The sequence below is a fragment of the Scyliorhinus canicula genome, chromosome 19 (assembly GCF_902713615.1).
Source record: "Scyliorhinus canicula chromosome 19, sScyCan1.1, whole genome shotgun sequence".
Classification (NCBI taxonomy): domain Eukaryota; kingdom Metazoa; phylum Chordata; class Chondrichthyes; order Carcharhiniformes; family Scyliorhinidae; genus Scyliorhinus; species Scyliorhinus canicula.
The window spans coordinates 88,652,403-88,671,648 of NC_052164.1; the positions used below are offsets into that span (position 1 = coordinate 88,652,403).

Below are 19,246 nucleotides of genomic sequence, written 5' to 3' on the forward strand. Positions count from 1 at the left end.
AATTGAGTTTCGGAGCGGTGATGTCATGTTGCAGTTGTACAAAACTCTGGTGCGGCCGCATTTGTAGTATTGCGTGCAGTTCTGGTCGCCACATTATAGGAAGGATGTGGAAGCATTGGAAAGGGTACAGAGGAGATTTACAAGGATGTTGCCTGGTATGGAGGGAAGATCTTATGAGGAAAGGCTGAAGGACTTGAGGCTGTTTTTGTTAGAGAGAAGAAAGTCAAGAGGTGACTTAATTGAGGCATACAAGATGATCAGAGGATTAGATAGGGTGGACATTGAGAGCCTGTTTCCTCGGATGGTGATGGCTAGCACAAGGGAACATAGCTTTAAATTGAGGGGATATAGATATAGGACAGATGTCAGAGGTAGATTCTTTACTCAGAGAGTAGTAAGGGCATGGAATACCGTGCCTACAACAGTAGTGGACTCACCAACACTAAACGCATTCAAATGGTCATTGGATAGGCATATGGACGATAAGGGAATAGTGTAGAGGGACTTTAGAGTGGTTTCACAGCACGGCGCAACATCGAGGGCCAAAGGGCCTGCACTGCGCTGTAATGTTCTAAGACTCATTGTTGAACTGGTGCAGTAGAGATTCAAGATAACATCTAATTTAGTCCCATGTTATATGACGGGAATGCTGGATGCCAAAAGTACAAAAATACTGTCCCATTCCATCATACTGACACACCTAATCTTGACAAGTTCAAAAAACTACAAATGGGCCCAAAAGATAAAACATTGCATAGTATACCAATGAACCACACTGTCCCTGAAAAGTGCTCAGTCAGGTGGAAGCATCAAAGACGGGCCTGAATGTACCATGTATGAAGCACCTACTATTGCTTTTACCTGATTGCAAATGACCCACCCTGTTTAGTATGCTCATGCAGACATCAGGTGAAGATTTATATTTAACTGTGTTACTCTTTGCCCGAGCTGCTTACATGTGAAGAATGGTCATTAGCACAGGGTACTAGAGGACAAGAAACATCCAAGGAAAAGTAAAGCTGTAGGTGCTACTACAAAATGCCATTTGCCATTTTGCCAAATTTATTATATTCTGTTCCAATTTTTCAGGCGAGCGGGAGAAATGATGAAAATCTTTTTTTTTTTACATTGAAGATTATCAGATCTGTTTCTGAAGTTAGCTTCGGATTTTCTTCACTACAAGAAGCACATGTAATGGCATTGCTCTACTACAGAGATGAAGAATGAAGTAAATGTCAAAGCTTCATCTGGAATTGCAAACTATCCTCTTGAAGTTTTAAACAATAGCGAGCATTTGCTTTTAGATATAAAAACTTCAATTAGAATGAAAAAGATTACCAATCTAAATTAATAGTTTAGGCCCTGTTGCCTTGTGAGCATTGCTCTTTTTTAACAAAGTAATAGAGAATGTGAATTTATTCTTTATTATTTCAATGTTACAAACTAATAGCCTATAATATAATAAACCCATTGCAACATTTTTAATATACTAATTCACCTGAAAGTCTACCCTCCATTAGGGATAGACCTAACACAGGTATTTCACCTCAGAGTTACACAGCTCAAAAAATCATCCCAGACACAACACAGATTAGAGAACAAGAATTTTTAATTGTATTCTGACAAAATGTTAACTGTTTCTCTGTGCATTGCTGCCAGACCAGCTGCAGGTTTCCAGCATTTTCTGTTTTTTGTTTCTAATGCTTCTGTTCAAACTTTTGATAGTTCAAATGATGCATACAGGTGCAAACTGTACAGAAATAAAATCTTACCTTAAAGTCAGGATCGGATTTATAAATGTCACATTTGTTGTTATGGGTATAACAGAACTGATAATGGCAGACAGCATCGGGCGGTGGGGGGTACAAGCATTCTTTAAGAAGGGATTTTAACAGCTCCTAGGTTAAAATATAGTGCAATAATTCAGAACAGAAAATTAAAACCAACTAACTTATTGTGAACTCTAACTGTACACCAAAAAGTCAATAACGTCTTGAATAAGGAACTTCCCACACAAAGAGTCGGAGTAGATAACTCATTAGCACTGCAAGCACCTGTGCTTAAATGTGTCAATTCAGTATTCAGCAGCTTACTCAGAATAGTCACGAGTCAAATACTTCAATAGTACTGAATCACAGTTGCCTTGTGAGCATTGCTCTCTTTTAACAAAGTAATGGAGGTGACTTTCTGCTTTTGTATTTCAATGTTACAAACTAATACAATGGAATAAACCCATTACAACATTGTTTAATATACTAATTCACTTGAAGGTCTACCCACCATTAGGGACAGACCTAATAATTTAATACTTTATTTTGTTTATTATTTAATGGGATGTGGGCAATGGCAAGACCTGCATTTGTTGCCCATCTCTAATTGCCCCTGAACCGAGTGGTTTGCTGGGCCACGTCAGAGGGCAGTTACGAGTCAACCACATTGTTGTGGGTCTGAAGTCACAGGTAGACCAAACCAGGTAAGGATGGCAGGTTTCTTTCCCTAATGTGAGTGACCCAGATATGGCCCTGTCAACAATTAGTCGACAGGCCCTATAAAGATTAATTGCCTGAGTTGTTCAAGCCAGTTTGGGTGATACTTTATTTTCAATTCCTGGTTCAAAAAGGACTAAGTTATATGTTTCCTCTGACAATTCAGAATCAAAGATATTTCCAAGATCTAGAAACCCATGAGGCAATGAGATATGGACTCACCCAGATTAGACAGTATCAACAAAATTTATCTGGTTTAAAAATTTGCAATAAAATGTGATGCGTTTGATATGTACATCTATTTACTACCATTTCTTAAGCTGCATTTGAAAGACAGCCCCATTAAAAGAAGCAAAACACTGGATTTTGGAAATGTGAAATATAAACAAAAAATGCTGGAAATATGCAGCAGATCTAGCAGCATCAAGATTAACTGCATGAATTGCTGATGTCAAATTGTGCAGTACTTTATTTTTAGTTGGTGGTTCAAAAAAGCTGGGAGTTAAACATTTCAGATTCAGAAGCAAAAATATTTCGATCACCAGCAAGCAACATTTGGGATGCTGAGCAGTGGATTCATCCAGATTACATAGCATCAACAAAAGTTTGCATTTCTAGTATACCTTTGACATAGGTACTTCATTAAGATGAATGTCGAGTCATTTGGCTCCTTGACAGTCTTGGCTCCTTGACAGTCTTAAGGTTCAGACCGTGGAGGGTTAAACTGATGAAAGGGCAGGCCAAGAAAGGCACTTCTCCGCATACATGAAATTCCCATCGAAGTCCTCAAACGGTAACAACCCTCTCATTAAGATGCGCAAGGTGCTGAATGCTTGTTTTAGGTGGCTGGTTGCAACAGTTATTTTAAAAAATGATCCAATAACTTTAGCAGTGGCTGAACACAAAATTCAGGTAGGGTACAGTATCTCTATGCTAAATCTGTCATTGCGACCTGCCGAAAATCAGGAGCAACACGTATTAATTTCTACCCCTTGATCTGGCAGGATTCTGATGTTATAAAGAAACATCCAGAGGGCAATTCCCCCCCCCCCCCCCCCCCCCCCCCCCCCACAACAAAAGTGGAAAGAAAAATGACTATATTGTTTTTCTATTTAAATTGGGGAGTCCTATGAATAAAAAAATTCTGCACCTGGATAGTCCTATATCTTGGCATTTGACGAGGAACAGTCTTTCAAATGCAACTTGTGGAAACATTAGTGAATAAATGAACACTGAGAATAAACTCAATATTCTTGAACAAGGAATTTCTCATACAAAAATTAGGAATCAGTAACTCATCAGTACTAGAAATACCATGTGTTCTGCTCAAGAATGCCAATTATGTATCCAGCAGCTTACTGGGAGTGAAATATTTTAACACTTTATCTATAAGAAGTATTACGTATAAGCAGAAGTATTTTAGTTTGAACTTTTCCAGTTGGGACAAATGATTTCATGCTTCCTGTGTCTCCATATGAATTGGTTTTCATCTCTTTCCATAATATTTTGGCAAAATTCTTTTGAAAATATTATGACAAAAGATTAAAAATAGAAATATTTCTGGCAGTGATGCTCTGATTGGTTTCAGATTCTCTAGGGTCCTACTCGCAACCCAATACCCTCTGATTACCCTCCCTAACAATGTGATTGGCAAGGTGCTCCACATGTCCATAGAAATGCAAGAACATGTAGATGATCGCTTTTCATATTCTACTGCATTCTTTGTATTGGCATGCAATTGTCTCCTCTACCTTTGCACGCAAACTACTTTACTTCACTGGTTCATCCATCTTAAAATAAATTCAGAACTTGTTACCTTCTAGTTTCTTGATCTTTAATCCACAATCACCCACTCCTCCTAATCCACATTGGCGTCACCCAAGTCCTTAAATATAAAACTCTCATCCTCGTTTTTAAAGATAATCTTGCCCCTTTTTATCGAACATAAAGAACAGGAGGAGTAATATTCTTGGCCCCTCACCCCTTCTCTGCCATTCAATTGATCATGGCTGATCTGATTGTGGCCGAACACCACTTTCCTGCCTGCTCCCGTAACCTTTGAAGATTAAAACCCATCTAACTCCGCTTTGACCATATTCAATGACCCCACCTTTACTGTTCTCCGGGGTTGTGAGCTCTGTGATTTCCTCTCCTATTTCACACCGCTTCCTGAACTCTCTATTCATCTTTTATGGCCTCAGGAGTCCCTTCAACCTTTCTCCTCACCATTGGCAGCACATCTTCAGCCGTCTAGGCCCTTGCACTAGAAATCCTTTCCTTTATCCCTCCACCTTTTAACGTTTAAGAACCTCCTTAAAACCTCCTTCAGCCAAGCTTTTGGTCACCACTTCTTTTGATTTCTTGTCCATTTTATGAAATCCCCTGGTAGTTTTCTGTCAAAGGTACGATCAGTACAAGCTTTTGTTGATGAGGTCTAATCTGAACGAATCACCAATGTCCTACATGTTACTTGGCAGCAGGGTAGCATGGTGGTTAGCATAAATGCTTCACAGCTCCAGGGTCCCAGGTTCGATTCCCGGCTGGGTCACTGTCTGTGTGGAGTCTGCACGTCCTCCCCCTGTGTGCGTGGGTTTCCTCCGGGTGCTCCGGTTTCCTCCCACAGTCCAAAGATGTGCGGGTTAGGTGGATTGGCCATGCTAAATTGCCCGTAGTGTCCTAATAAAAGTAAGTTTAAGGGGGGGGTTGTTGGGTTACGGGTATAGGGTGGATACGTGGGTTTGAGTAGGGTGATCATGGCTCGGCACAACATTGAGGGCCGAAGGGCCTGTTCTGTGCTGTACTGTTCTATGTTCTACTTGCGCTTACTCCTGAATGCCAAATTGGCAGAGAACATTTTAAATTCCTAGCTCCTTTCTGAACCATTAACTAAAAATAAAGTACTATCCAATCTGAGGTAAATCAAACATCAGCCTACTTTGAGCCAAAAAGCCTTAAATATTTATCAGTAATAATTTTCAACTCATCTTTCACAAGCACAATGTTTATCCTATCACCTGCTATTATGTAAATCCACTTTGAATTTAGTGCCTCTTGTCACTGCCAAAAACGAAGCCAAAATTGAGGGGGGGGGGGAAATTCTAGCTTTGATCAGCCTTTCATTTTACGAATGCAAGGTTATTTAACAGGTGAAATTTCCCTCTATTAAATAGACTCATTCAAAAGCTCAAATTGTAACTTCTCCTATATGGCCTTTATACTCCAAAGTACACTAATGGTACACTCAAACAAAATATCCAAAACATTTCACTCCCATGCAATGGCGTTTGAAGTGATACAATTCAGGATGGACTCATAACAGAATGGGCTAATGGTGGGTTTGTATCTAATGATCATCTTTAAATTATTAAAGGAAAATGTACAATTTTACTTCCTTACTTCCAATACACCTTCCCTAGTTTCTTCAATTACTGTATCCGTGCCTGGCCAAGTCCGGTGTCCTGGGACTAAATTACTCTCAACCAGTGTAAGAGACTTCTCTAAAGTTGTCCTTGCTTCTTTATATCTAGAAAGAAAAGAAAATGCAAATTAAATGTTTTTCCTCCTTGTGTTTTTGGATAATCCTTAATTCAGTGAAAGGACAAACTTTGCAAAAACTTTGGCAATCTTGTGGTTTTTATCATCTTCAACACAGACACATATTTGTATGAGTTATGAAGGCCATTAGATGGTTACGGGTCTCTTGCTGACTTTGGATCATTAATTAATTAGTGCAGCTAATTAACTGTCACACTCGAGTGATTTTGAAGTGGTCAGCTGAAAATTGACAGCACTTATGTTTGAAATGGTCCAGGAGCTGTCAATCAAAACTTGACATTTAGGAACATTGAGGCTAGAGTTCAGAGTTACTCAACTGTGAAGGGAGATAATGGAGCAATGCTGACTGTGTGAAAGCCGCCAATCACAGCCTAGTATTGATGAATTAATGATTGGCTTACAGCTCAAAGATCTGAGGGGGTTTAAACTGACTGGTTTTCTCGTTCCAGAAATTGACACGTGGTATTTTCTGTGCCTGAAACAGCAAATGTATTGCCCAGGTAAATGTCAAAGCCTTATTTTTTTTCACTGCCTGCCTGGACAGTTCTCGAGCTGCCAGACAGGGGTCTCACCTCTAGGGACTTCCTGAATGGGTCTCTTTTGTGGGGGGTGGGGGTCCCCTGACTGGTCACTTTTCTGAGGGGCTTCCTGACAGGTGTTAGTTTTCTGGGGGAGATCTCTTTATGTACGGGGTCTCTTTATTTAGAGGGTCTCTTTATTTAGAGGGTCTCTTTATTTAGGGGTCTCTGGGGGCATCCCTATATTTAGAGGGTCTCTGGGGGGGAAGAAAGGGTGGCCTTCGGATGGACTTTGGGGCAATTCCCTTAGAGTTCCCCACTACGAGGTTCACCACGACAAGGCCACGCTTGCCAAGACCGGGAGTGATGCTCGCCCATGTGGTTCCTAGTCCAAAGGATCAGAGAATCTCATGGGCCCGGAAGATCTGGTGCCCGGTCCACAAAGTGGTCTTAAAGACCCATTTGCAAGCTCCCACTGGCAAGGGATGCGAACCTCAATTTTGCCGCCAGCAATGGGCTCCGATCCTATTTTCTTCACTACTGTTGGATTCTCCGCCTCTCCTAGAACTCTGCTACTGGCGACGTAAGGCGGAGAATTTCACCCCACATGTACATGGAAAAACGCAAGTAAATTATGTTTACCGCTTAACATTGGCAGCTTTAAGTTCACAATGGAATAAGTTAAAGGACTGACTGAAATGATTACTTTCAGTGAAAACAATTAGAACTTGATTACCGATTCCATTTGAGATAGACTTGGCTGAGACCATAATACGAGAGGCAGTTGAAGGGACTAGAATCTTCTTCCTTGAACTCAAGAATTTTTGTGAAGTGCTGCTCAGCTTCCAAAATATCCTAAGACAACAATGAAATGAAGGGAATAAATTTCACAAGTCTACCCTTCAACTTCATATCACATGCTTTAATGCTGGATAGCCATATATCAACTGTAATGCCTTTGAAAAATTATTTTGGGCCAACATTTTAAATTAATGAGCTGCATCTGCCTGAGCATGCAACTGCTCAGACTGTGGACCTTTCCATGACTGGCATGACTATCGTTTCTTCCAGGAATTAATAATGAAAATGTGACATACGACAATCGGAGCCATCTATTCAAAAACATCTGAACTACAGTTGATTCGGTTGACCAAAAATTCAGCTGCACTACTCCTCTGGTTATTATATTATCGTTGTATGATTTTCCAATTTTATAACTGTGTAAAGAATTCCTTTATTGTTAACAGCTTCATAAATGTAAAAAGTGCAAAATATTCTGAAAAATTGAGGCAATGCAATATCTCCCGCAAGAATTATTTACCAAATATAGAAATTCACTTTCTTATGGGACAATCTCTAGCCTGTAACGCTATCAAGTAACTTCACGTGAAAAATGCAAATATAAACAATTCTGTAGTGTCACTCTTGCCGAGTCAGACGTTGTGGGTTTAAGTCTGGCACCAAACTTGAGCACACAATCCAAACTGACACTTCAGTGGAGTATTGAGGGAGTGCTGCATTATTGAAGGCATCATCTTTTGGATGAGACATTAGAGTATGGATGCCACCCCTTGGTCAGATCCAGTAAGACGGTGGAACTTCATCAGAAAACTATTTTCACCTTTTTCTGAAATTCAAATCACTTGATTTGCTAAAATTGCCTGACAAAATCAACACTGCAAGTCTGTGACAGCATGTCAAATCAGCACTGTTCATGGCCATCAGAAAGCCACCTACGAAGTTAGCTGAAGGCAAACAGATTTGTTGCCAGTAGAACAAGCCACATTCAAATATCTTAAGATCATGTGAGTCACTTGCCATTCTGGATAATTCTTTACATGAGAAATCTCATTTTTACTTCGTGCGCTACAATGCTGTAATCAATGTAATCACAAAAGTGATGCAAGCGATGGATAGGTCACAGGGAGCAGTAAGATGTAAATTATTGCACAATATAATAACGATTAGGGACAGATTGTAACATTTAGAAACCAATTATAGTCTTAAAGTGAAGAGATTTTATCTTTACATCAATTTAAATCATATAACACAATCCTAGGTTGAAGTAAGCCGAAATGCATTTAGGCAACTGGCTCATTATCATTTTCAGAAAGCAATGTTACATTGATTCAGCTTCACACCAGCTGCCATGAAGCTGCATTAAGTACAGACTGAATTTTAAATAGTTCAGATGGAATTTTATTTTGTTCCTTTTTAATCAGCTCCCTACCTTCTCCCAAAGGGCCAGAAATGAAACTTGGGCCTGCACTGTTCTCAACAGATTTTTTTTCTCACCAACTTTCTCTGTTCCTATTGCCCTATGCAGACCTTGACATGTTGTTGTGACACAATCAGTGCCAGTCACTCTCTGGCAGGGGACCACAAATGTACAGATTATTCAGCTCCAGGAGATAACATATGGTATCCTCAAAAACGATGGCAGAATAAAATAATGGTATCTGCATATTTTGTTTTATATTATAGAACAGAATTTAAGGCCATTTTCTGTTGTAAATCCATCATGAATACTTCTTTAAGCTACTACAGCAATCTGGACTTAACCTATTGAAGGTCACAGGGATGATATTTCAACATATTGTTCAAGAAGTCAGAAGATAGATACATATCTATGCTCACATTTATTGTCCCAAGCTTTACATTGCAGAAACACATGCATTTACTTTTGGGTACTTTTACTTAGTTTTTGTCAGTTAATCAAAGGGCTATTCAACATCAAGTTAAAATGAGCACTGAAATAAGATCAGTTTACTGAAATAATAAGTCACAGCACAGATGGAACACTGTTTTTCCCTCCACTGCAGGAGATCATCAACATTTATTGTTCAAAAATAGATGCAAGGCGTAAGATTCAAACTTATACTCTTGGTTTTCTTTTCCTCACTGTGTGCAATCTACAGCCTCACACCCACGTCTACGAAGTTTCCACATCGGGTCTATATAGGGAGTGTCAGATTATTTCATCATGTAACATCATAACTGAACCCAACTATACCCAGTCTCAATATGCTGTCACGACACCCTGAGCTAGTGCGCAGTCAATTCCAGACCCACCTGACCCACAGTCGCAACACAGTTGAAATTAGATTTTATAAAATATTCAAAGTCCTTAGTTAATTTCAATAAACTAGTCACCACATTTGTAACTTTAAACACAAGTACCCTTTTATTCTGTACAGTATTAAATGGACAGAAAATGTAACTAACTGGCTATCAAATACCTTACCCAACCTCCCCTTCCTAAATCGCCTCACTCTCCACACAAACACACAGACAAACAACACAGAGAGAATAGAATAGAATAGAACAGTACAGCACAGAACAGGCCCTTCGGCCCTCGATGTTGTGCCGAGCAATTATCACCCTACTCAAACCCACGTATCCACCCTATACCCGTAACCCAACAACCCCAACCCCCCCCACCTTACTTTTTAGGACACTAAGGGCAATTTAGCATGGCCAATCCACCTAACCCGCACATCTTTGGACTGTGGGAGGAAACCAGAGCACCCGGAGGAAACCCACGCACACACGGGGAGGACGGAGAGGAAAGGGTGGTGGAAAGGGAAGGAAACATTACATTTTTAAAAAGCATAAAGATCCATTGTACTCTGGGATGGCTTCCAGTCAATGTCTTTCTAAAGTTCAGGTTTGTGTTTCGGTACTTCCTTCCTCTTCAACTTGAGATAATTGTCTCTGGCCAAGTTGTCTGCCTTCTCTGCAGACACAGCATCATATCAGGTTCACAATTTTCTTCCTATCTCTCGAAGACTGTGGTACCACATCCAAGTGCCTGTTAAACTGCAGAGGGTTGTGCAGTAAACCTGATTTTTTTTCCTCACCTAACTTCAATACACATGAATGATGCAAAGACAGAACATACCAGGAATCAAATTTGAGACCTTCCAAGCTGTGCACATTAATACTACCCTGGGATCCCTATTATCCACAAGGCCATCAAGAAACCTTTTTTATATAATGGGTTTAATCTCTAGATCCTTCTCACTTTCAACATGGAATAACATTAGATACCTGAATTAAATTGTTTCCTAGAAACGACAATCCACAGGCGTACTCGATAAGAATGTACTCCATCGTAGTCAGGTTATACACCTGTAACGGAAAATCAGCTCAATTAACCAATATCCAAGATTATACCAGAATTTAATATTTGCTAGGTGTAGTACTTTATCAAACAATGACTCCAGTTCAATACACAATGCCAAAAATGCAACTCATTCAGCTACAGCGCATTATGTCAGTGTGAAATGTATGGAAGGATCAGAAGTTACACTAGGGCAGCATGGCAGCATTGTGGATAGCACAATTGCTTCACAGCTCCAGGGTCCCTGGTTCGATTCCGGCTTGGGTCACTGTCTGTGCGGAGTCTGCACATCCTCCCTGTGTGTGCGTGGGTTTCCTCCGGATGCTCCGGTTTCCTCCCACAGTCCAAAGATGTGCAGGTTAGGTGGATTGGCCATGATAAATTGCCCGCAGTGTTGGGTGGGGTTACTGGGTTATGGGGATAGGGTGGAGGTGTTGACCTTGGGGAGGGTGCTCTTTCCAGGAGCCGGTGCACTCAATGGGCCGAATGGCCTCCTTCTGCACTGTAAATTCTATGATAATAATCTATTTCCAAAGAACGCCTGCATAATCAAAACCTAGTCCTTTTTTTAAATTCCTGAGAAGTAATCAGTATCATATCTGAGAGGATAATACCTATAGACTTCCGGTTGCGGCTATGACCAGCTAAGTCGCACGTTTGGCTGCTCCTGCTACAAAGGTGTTTTCGGGCCGATTGGAGGGCCCCAACGGCGCTGTAAGGACAAATCCCGGTGGGGGAAGGCTCCCTGAAGAGAACCAGACCAACTTTATGGTCGGTACCCGGAGTGGGGTGGTAAAGAAAGCAACAGCAGCTCCCAAAAAAAAGCGGGGGAAGAAGACCAAAATGGCGGCCGGTGGAGCACCCGAGGAATGGAGGAAATGGGCGGAGGAGCAGCAGGCCGCTCTCCTGCGCTTCTTTACGGAGCTGAAAATGGAGCTCTTGGAGTCAATGAATGCGACGACCACCAGGCTGATGGGAGCCCAGGCGACCCAAGAGGCGTCGATTCGGGAGCTGCAACAGGAGATGACTGTGAGGGAGGAGGAGGCCACGGTCCTCGTGGGAAAGGTAGAGGTGCACGAGGCACTCCACCTGAAATGGCAGAGCCGTTTTGAGGAGCTGGATACCCGAATGAGGCGGAAGAACCTGAGGATCTTGGGCCTGGCAGAAGGCCTGGAGGGGTCAGACCTCCCGGGATATGTAGCAGAAATGCTGAGCTCCCTGATGGGGGCAGGGGCCGTCCCTTCGCCCCTGGAGCTGGAAGAGGCCTACAGGGTCATGGCTAGGAGGCCAAGAGCAAATGAGCCCCCGAGGGCGGTGCTGGTGCGGTTCCAGCGACTCAGCGATCGGGAGAGAGTGCTGGAGTGGGCCAAGAGGGAAAGGAGCAGCAAGTGGGAGAATTCGACGGTGAGGGTCTACCAGGACTGGAGTGCGGAGGTGGCAAAGCGGCGGGCCCGGTACAACCGGACGAAGGCGGTGCTACATGCAAAACGGATCAGGTTCGGAATGCTGCAGCCAGCGCGCTTGTGGGTCACCTACAGGAACCAACACCACTATTTTGAGTCCCCAGAGGAGGCGTGGGCCTTTGCACAGGAAGAGAAACTGGACTCGAATTAGACCCAGGGGATACTTGGCGGCCGTAGCCGCTCGGGTACTTTCAGCTGAATTCTTTGTTTGGATTTTGAACTCTTGCTGTGGTTTTTCTTCTGATGTTTTTTCCCCCTTTGCCAACTTCCCTTAGTTATTGTTATTGTGGTTATTCATGGTTATTTATGGTTATTTATGCTGTTTGGTAGAGGGCGACTGTTAAGTACATTGTTATTTGTTATTTATCTGTTATTTATAATGTTAAGTTGGGGAGGTGGGACGGGGGGGAGAGCAGATCGGGGATATGGGCTCCTAGGGGGGGTTCTTTTACAGGCATGGACGGGGACGGGGGTGGAACTGAAGATGGCGGGGTGGGGTGTGGCAGGGCGAAAGCGCGGGCTTTCCTCTGTTTTCCCGCGCGCGGGGCAGAGGAGGGGGGAGGGGAGGAGTGCGGGGCGTGGCTAGCAATGGCGACCTTTCCCGCGCCGGAGCGGGGCCAGGGAGGAGTGGCAAGGGGGGGGGAGGCCCCCCCCCCGAGCCGGGGGAGTCGGAGTGGGGCAGGAGCAGCCGGGTCAGCGTGAACCAGCTGACTTACGGGAGTACGATGGAGGGTACATCGCGGCTAGGAGGGGTCCTAGCCTGGGGGGGGGGGGGAGGGGGGTTAGGGAGGGACACCGGGTTGCTGCTGAAAAGACCAGAAACGGGAAGTGGAGGACTGGAGAGGTGGGGGGAGGGGGACATCGCCATGGGGAGCGGGTCAGAAGGGGAGGGTCGACCCGGGGCGAGCAGGGAACAGGACATGGCTAATCGGCAGGGGAAGGGGGCGGGTCGTCCCGCGACCCGGCTGATCACTTGGAACGTGAGGGGGTTGAATGGGCCGGTCAAGAGATCAAGGGTATTCTCACACCTGAAGGGACTGAAGGCTGATGTAGCAATGTTACAGGAGACCCATTTGAAGGTAGTGGACCAGGTTCGCCTGAGAAGGGGGTGGGTGGGACAGGTGTTCCACTCTGGATTGGACGCAAAGAACCGGGGGGTGGCGATTCTGGTGGGAAAGAGGGTGTCGTTCGTGGCGGAGGAGGTGGTGGCGGATAAGGAGGGTAGGTATGTGATGGTGAAGGGTAAGCTGCAGGGGGAGAAAGTGGTGATGGTCAACGTATATGCCCCAAACTGGGATGACGCGGGTTTTATGAGGCGCCTATTGGGCCTCATTCCGGGACTGGAGGCAGGGGGCTTGATCATGGGGGGGGACTTTAACACAGTGCTGGACCCCGGGCTAGACAGATCGAGCGCAAGGACCAATAGGAGGCCGGCAGCGGCAGAAGTGCTGAGGGGGTACATGGAGCAGATGGGAGGAGTAGACCCATGGAGGTTTGGTAGGCCGAGGGCGAGGGAGTATTCCTTTTTCTCCCACGTCCATAGAGTGTACTCCAGAATCGATTTCTTCGTGTTGAGCAGGGGGCTGATCCCGAGGGTACGGGAAGCTGAGTACTCGGCCATTGCGATCTCTGATCATGCACCGCATTGGGTGGATGTGGAAATGGGGGAGGCGCGGGACCAGCGCCCGCTGTGGCGGCTGGATGTGGGGCTGTTAGCGGACGACGAGGTGTGTAAAAGGGTCCGGAAGAGCATTGAGAGCTATCTGGACTTGAATGACACGGGTGAGGTGCAGGTGGGGATGGTCTGGGAGGCCCTGAAGGCAGTGATCAGGGGAGAGCTGATCTCCATAAGGGCGCATAGAGAAAGAAAGGAGAGGCAGGAGAGGGAGAGGCTGGTGGGGGAGCTATTGGAAGTGGATAGGAGATATGCGGAGGCACCAGAGGAGGGGCTGCTGGAAGAACGGCGCAGCCTGCAGGTCAAGTTCGATCTGCTGACCACCAGGAAGGCAGAGACGCAGTGGAGAAGGGCACAGGGCGCGGTCTATGAGTATGGGGAAAAGGCGAGCAGGATGCTGGCACACCAGCTTCGCAAACGAGATGCGGCTAGGGAGATTGGGGGAGTGAAGGAGAGGGGCGGGAAGGTAGTGCAGAAGGGGCAAGAAGTGAACGGGGTCTTCAGGGATTTTTACAAGGAGTTGTATCGGTCTGAGCCGCCGACAAGGAGAGGGGGAATGGAGGACTTCCTAAACAAATTGAGGTTCCCAAGGGTCCAGGAGGGGCTGGTAGAAGGGCTGGGGGCGCCAATAGGGCTAGAGGAGCTAGTCAAGGGAATAGGTCAGATGCAAGCGGGGAAGGCGCCGGGGCCAGATGGGTTCCCGGTGGAATTCTATAAGAAAAATGTGGACTTGGTGGGACCGGTACTGGTACGAGCCTTTAATGAGGCGCGAGAGGGGGGGGTTCTGCCCCCGACAATGTCGCAGGCTCTGATCTCCCTGATATTGAAGCGGGATAAAGACCCCGTGCAGTGCGGGTCCTACAGGCCTATCTCGCTTCTGAACGTGGATGCCAAGTTGCTGGCAAAGATCCTGGCAGCTAGAATAGAGGATTGTGTGCCAGGGGTAATCCATGAGGACCAGACGGGGTTCGTGAAGGGGCGGCAGCTCAACACGAACGTGCGGAGATTGCTGAATGTAATTATGATGCCGGCAGTGGAGGGGGAGGCTGAGATAGTGGTAGCGCTGGACGCGGAGAAGGCATTCGATAGGGTGGAGTGGGAGTACCTGTGGGAGACGTTGAAACGGTTTGGGTTTGGGGAAGGGTTTATTAAGTGGGTGAAGTTGCTCTACTCGGCCCCGACGGCGAGTGTAGTGACAAACGGGAGGAGGTCGGAGTATTTCGGGCTCCACCGAGGGACCAGGCAGGGATGTCCCCTATCCCCCCTACTTTTCGCACTGGCGATTGAACCGTTGGCGATGGCACTGAGGGGTTCAGGGGGGTGGAGAGGACTGACTAGGGGAGGGGAGGAACATCGAGTATCGCTGTATGCGGATGATCTACTGCTGTACGTGGCAGACCCAGAAGGGGGAATGCCGGAGATAATGGAACTATTAGCAGAGTTTGGGGACTTTTCGGGGTACAAATTAAATTTGGGCAAAAGCGAGGTTTTTGTGATACACCCGGGGGACCAGGGAGAGGGTATTGGGAGACTCCCCTTCAAGCGAGCAGGAAAGAGCTTTAGGTACTTAGGGGTGCAGGTGGCAAGGAACTGGGGGACCCTCCACAAGTTGAACTTTTCCAGGCTGGTGGAACAGATGGAGGAGGAGTTTAAGAGGTGGGACATGGTACCGTTGTCGCTGGCGGGGAGGGTGCAGTCAATCAAAATGACGGTCCTCCCAAGGTTCTTGTTTTTATTTCAGTGCTTGCCCATCTTCCTCCCTAGGGCCTTCTTCAAAAAGGTGACGAGTAGCATCATGAGCTACGTGTGGGCGCATGGCACCCCAAGGGTGAGGAGGGTCTTTTTGGAGCGGAGTAGGGACAGTGGAGGGCTGGCACTGCCCAATCTCTCGGGGTACTACTGGGCGGCAAATGTGTCAATGGTGCGCAAGTGGATGATGGAAGGGGAGGGGGCAGCTTGGAAACGAATGGAGAGGGCGTCCTGTGGCAACACAAGCCTGGGGGCCCTAGTAACGGCACCATGGCCGCTCCCCCCCACGAGGTACACCACGAGCCCGGTGGTGGCGGCCACCCTCAAGATATGGGGGCAGTGGAGGCGACATAGGGGTGAAATGGGAGGTCTGGTGGCGGCGCCAATAAGAGGGAACCATAGATTCATCCCGGGGAACATCGACGGGGGATTTCAGAGCTGGTACAGGGTGGGCATACGGCAGCTGAAGGACCTGTTTATAGAGGGGAGGTTTGCGAGCCTGGGAGGGCTGGAGGAGAAGTTTGAGCTCCCCCCGGGAAACATGTTCAGATATTTACAAGTGAAGGCATTTGCTAGGCGGCAGGTGGAGGGGTTTCCCCTGCTCCCCAGTAAGGGGGCGAGTGATAGGGTGCTCTCGGGGGTCTGGGTCGGAGGGGGGAAGATATCAGACATCTACAAGATAATGCAGGAGGCGGAAGCAGCATCGGGGGAGGAGCTGAAAGCCAAGTGGGAAGGGGAGCTGGGAGAGCAGATAGAAGACGGGACGTGGGCGGATGCACTGGAGAAGGTCAACTCTTCCTCCTCGTGTGCGAGACTGAGCCTCATTCAATTTAAGGTGCTGCATAGAGCTCACATGACGGGGACAAGGATGAGCCGGTTCTTTGGGGGTGAGGACAGGTGTGTCAGATGTCTGGGAAGCCCAGCGAACCATGTGCATATGTTCTGGGCATGTCCGGTGCTGGAAGGGTTCTGGAAGGGGGGTGGCAAGGACGGTGTCGAAGGTGGTGGGGTCCAGGGTCAAACCAGGATGGGGGCTTGCGATCTTTGGGGTCGGGGTAGAACCGGGGGTACAGGAGGCTAGGGAGGCCGGAATACTGGCCTTTGCGTCCCTAGTGGCTCGACGAAGGATATTAATTCAATGGAAGGACGCGAGGCCTCCAAGCGTTGAAACTTGGATTAACGATATGGCTAGCTATATTCAGCTAGAAAGGATCAAATTTGCCCTGAGAGGGTCGGTACAGGGATTCGCCAGGCGGTGGCAACCTTTCCTTGACTTTTTAGATCAGAGATAGACGTTCGGGGTCGTGGCAGCAGCAACCCGGGGGGGGGGGGGGGGGGGGGAGGGGAGGGAGGGGGGGGGGGAGGGGAGGGCAGCAAGGGTCGTGGGGGGACACGCACGACTGTAACGCGGGCAAGCCTGCTCGCTGCTCATGTCTGAAACTGTAGGCTGCCTTGGTTGTTAAGGTTGCCTGGGGGGGGGGGGGGGAGGACTGGTGCGCGCGAGAGGGCGGGCGAGGGAGGGACATTTGCCTAGAGGGATTGTGTTGTAAATAATTTAAAAATTAGTAGGGGTAAATGTCTGTATGGAAAAACTCTTTCAATAAAAATTATTTAAAAAAAAAAAAAAAAAAGATAATACCTATAACACACCAAATGCTATAAATTGCAACATTTGTACTCTCCCACACATTACTTACAGGGACAGAATATCTAAAATTAACTCAAAATCTTCAACAATGTCTCGAAAGTTCAATTTCCAACTGAAAACGTGCTAGTCAAAAATGTGTTCCTGCAAACAGTCATAGCAGCCAAGGATAGTTATTAGGCTGTGTAATCACATGCCCAATGCATCCAGCATTTCCCCACATAATTCGTCCTATGAAGCACGATTAAAAATGAAGACTCACTTTAATAAAAATCTACACAAATCTCTGATAGTTAATTCAGGCCAATACTTCAGTGCTGATCTTCTACTGACATTCATATTCTTAAAATCACCAAAGTCCTACTAAAAAAGACAATCTTGCATTCCTATAGCATTCCAAACAGTGGATATTGAGCGGGAAGAAAAAGGTAAAATTTAGGTCTATAAAGTGAGGACCAAAGATTAATAAAAGGGGTTTGAGGAGGTTTCTGAAAGCAAAATAAAAGGTGGAATAGTGTATGGCATTCCAAGGGATGTTTGGAAAAAGTTGATGTTCCCTAGCACTTAAGTTGAAACTGGGTGTAATTGCTTAATAGATTATGTTTATTGTTTAATATAGTGTTTTTCAAACTTGCTTTCCGGTGACCAATTTTTGCCAACGAAACGACCTTCGCGATCCACGCCGGCCGACCTTCGCGGCGCACTATTTTTGCTTATCTTAGCCGTCACTACCTCGCTCACTTGGTCATTCAATGTTTTTTTTCCCAATTAAGGGGAAATTAAGTATGGCCAATCCACCTACCCTGCACATCTTTGGGTTTTGGGGATTAGTCTTCCCACCAGAAGCGGCGGCAGAGAGCAGGTCCGGTGCACTGAATTCACTTATTCTGGCCGTGGAATTACTTAGGCGAGCTTCCTCCGTTTTGTTGCTGCCAGTAGGCTAGCAACCGGACTGTGTGAAGAGCTGAAGATGGATCTTTTTGGACGAAGGAAGAGAAGGCCAGAGATACAAACAGAACAGGATCTCACAACTGAATCTGGAGAGAGCTTCGCAGGAGAGTCCACGGCAGGACAAAGCAGTGCTGGTGTGAGCTCCAGGACCTCTGATGAACAACCCACATAGAAATGTTACACTGAATGATGGGGCGCCACAGCGTGCAGTGGTTAGCACTTCTGCCCCATGGCGCTGAGGACCCGGATTCAACCCCGTCCCCCCCAGGTCACTGTCCATGTGGAGTTTGCACATTCTCCCCGTGTCTGCGTGGGTCTCACCACCACAACCCAAAAATATGTGCTGGTTAGGTGAATTGGCCGCGTTAAATTGCCCCTTAATTGGAAAAAAAAGAATTGGATACTCTAAAATAAAAAAAATATCTGCTCCTGGAACAGCGCGTTGAAGTACGGAGGAGGCAGTCTGCCCCGCTGGGCTCCAAGATTGAGCACTGCTACATCTGGCTGAGGGGGCATGAATGAGCATGATGGCCGGCATTCTTGAAAGCCAGTCGCGGCCGTTGGGCACTTCTTCCTGCGATCAGGAACGCCGCGACTGATCGCTCCTTGACCCTCCCGACATCCACCCGCATGTCACGACTCTGAGTTTGAAAATGACTGGTTTAATAGACTATACCAAAATATGAAGGGGATACAAGTGGCACTGTTTTGCTGTTGGAGAAGTCAAAGCTTGCTGCCTAGTTCTTATCATAGAGTTACCATCGGAGCTTAACAATGGTAAGAGTATGGTTTCTGCCTGCGAATAAAAAGGTACTGCAAACTAAGATTTGTTCAGACAAAAGACGTACCTGAAGAATGATTTAGAGTAACTTGGAAAACAAATGGCTGAATCCAAGGGTAGATTGTCAGGGTATGACTACCCACCATTATTGTTTGAGCGTCAATCCTATGACCAGTGTAAGAATGAAGTTACTATGTGGACACAGATTACGTTCTTGCCCAAGAAAAAACAAGGAATGAACTTGGCACTTTTATTACCGTACGTATAACAAGGTGTAAGGCATTTCCGAAATTGGAGTCA

At 46.0% G+C, this 19,246-nt stretch overlaps 1 protein-coding gene across 1 annotated transcript in view; it reads right to left on the bottom strand.

Moving 5' to 3' along the window:
• Positions 1 to 19,246, bottom strand: part of LOC119953904 — a 125,715-nt gene that overhangs the window by 47,409 nt on the left and 59,060 nt on the right. The window contains exons 20-23 of the mRNA XM_038778563.1: positions 10,610 to 10,690; positions 7,296 to 7,414; positions 5,883 to 6,009; positions 1,773 to 1,898 (exon numbers count right to left, since the gene is read on the bottom strand). Of these exons, the coding sequence (XP_038634491.1) occupies positions 1,773 to 1,898; positions 5,883 to 6,009; positions 7,296 to 7,414; positions 10,610 to 10,690 (453 nt within the window). The remainder of the gene's footprint in view (positions 1 to 1,772; positions 1,899 to 5,882; positions 6,010 to 7,295; positions 7,415 to 10,609; positions 10,691 to 19,246) is intronic.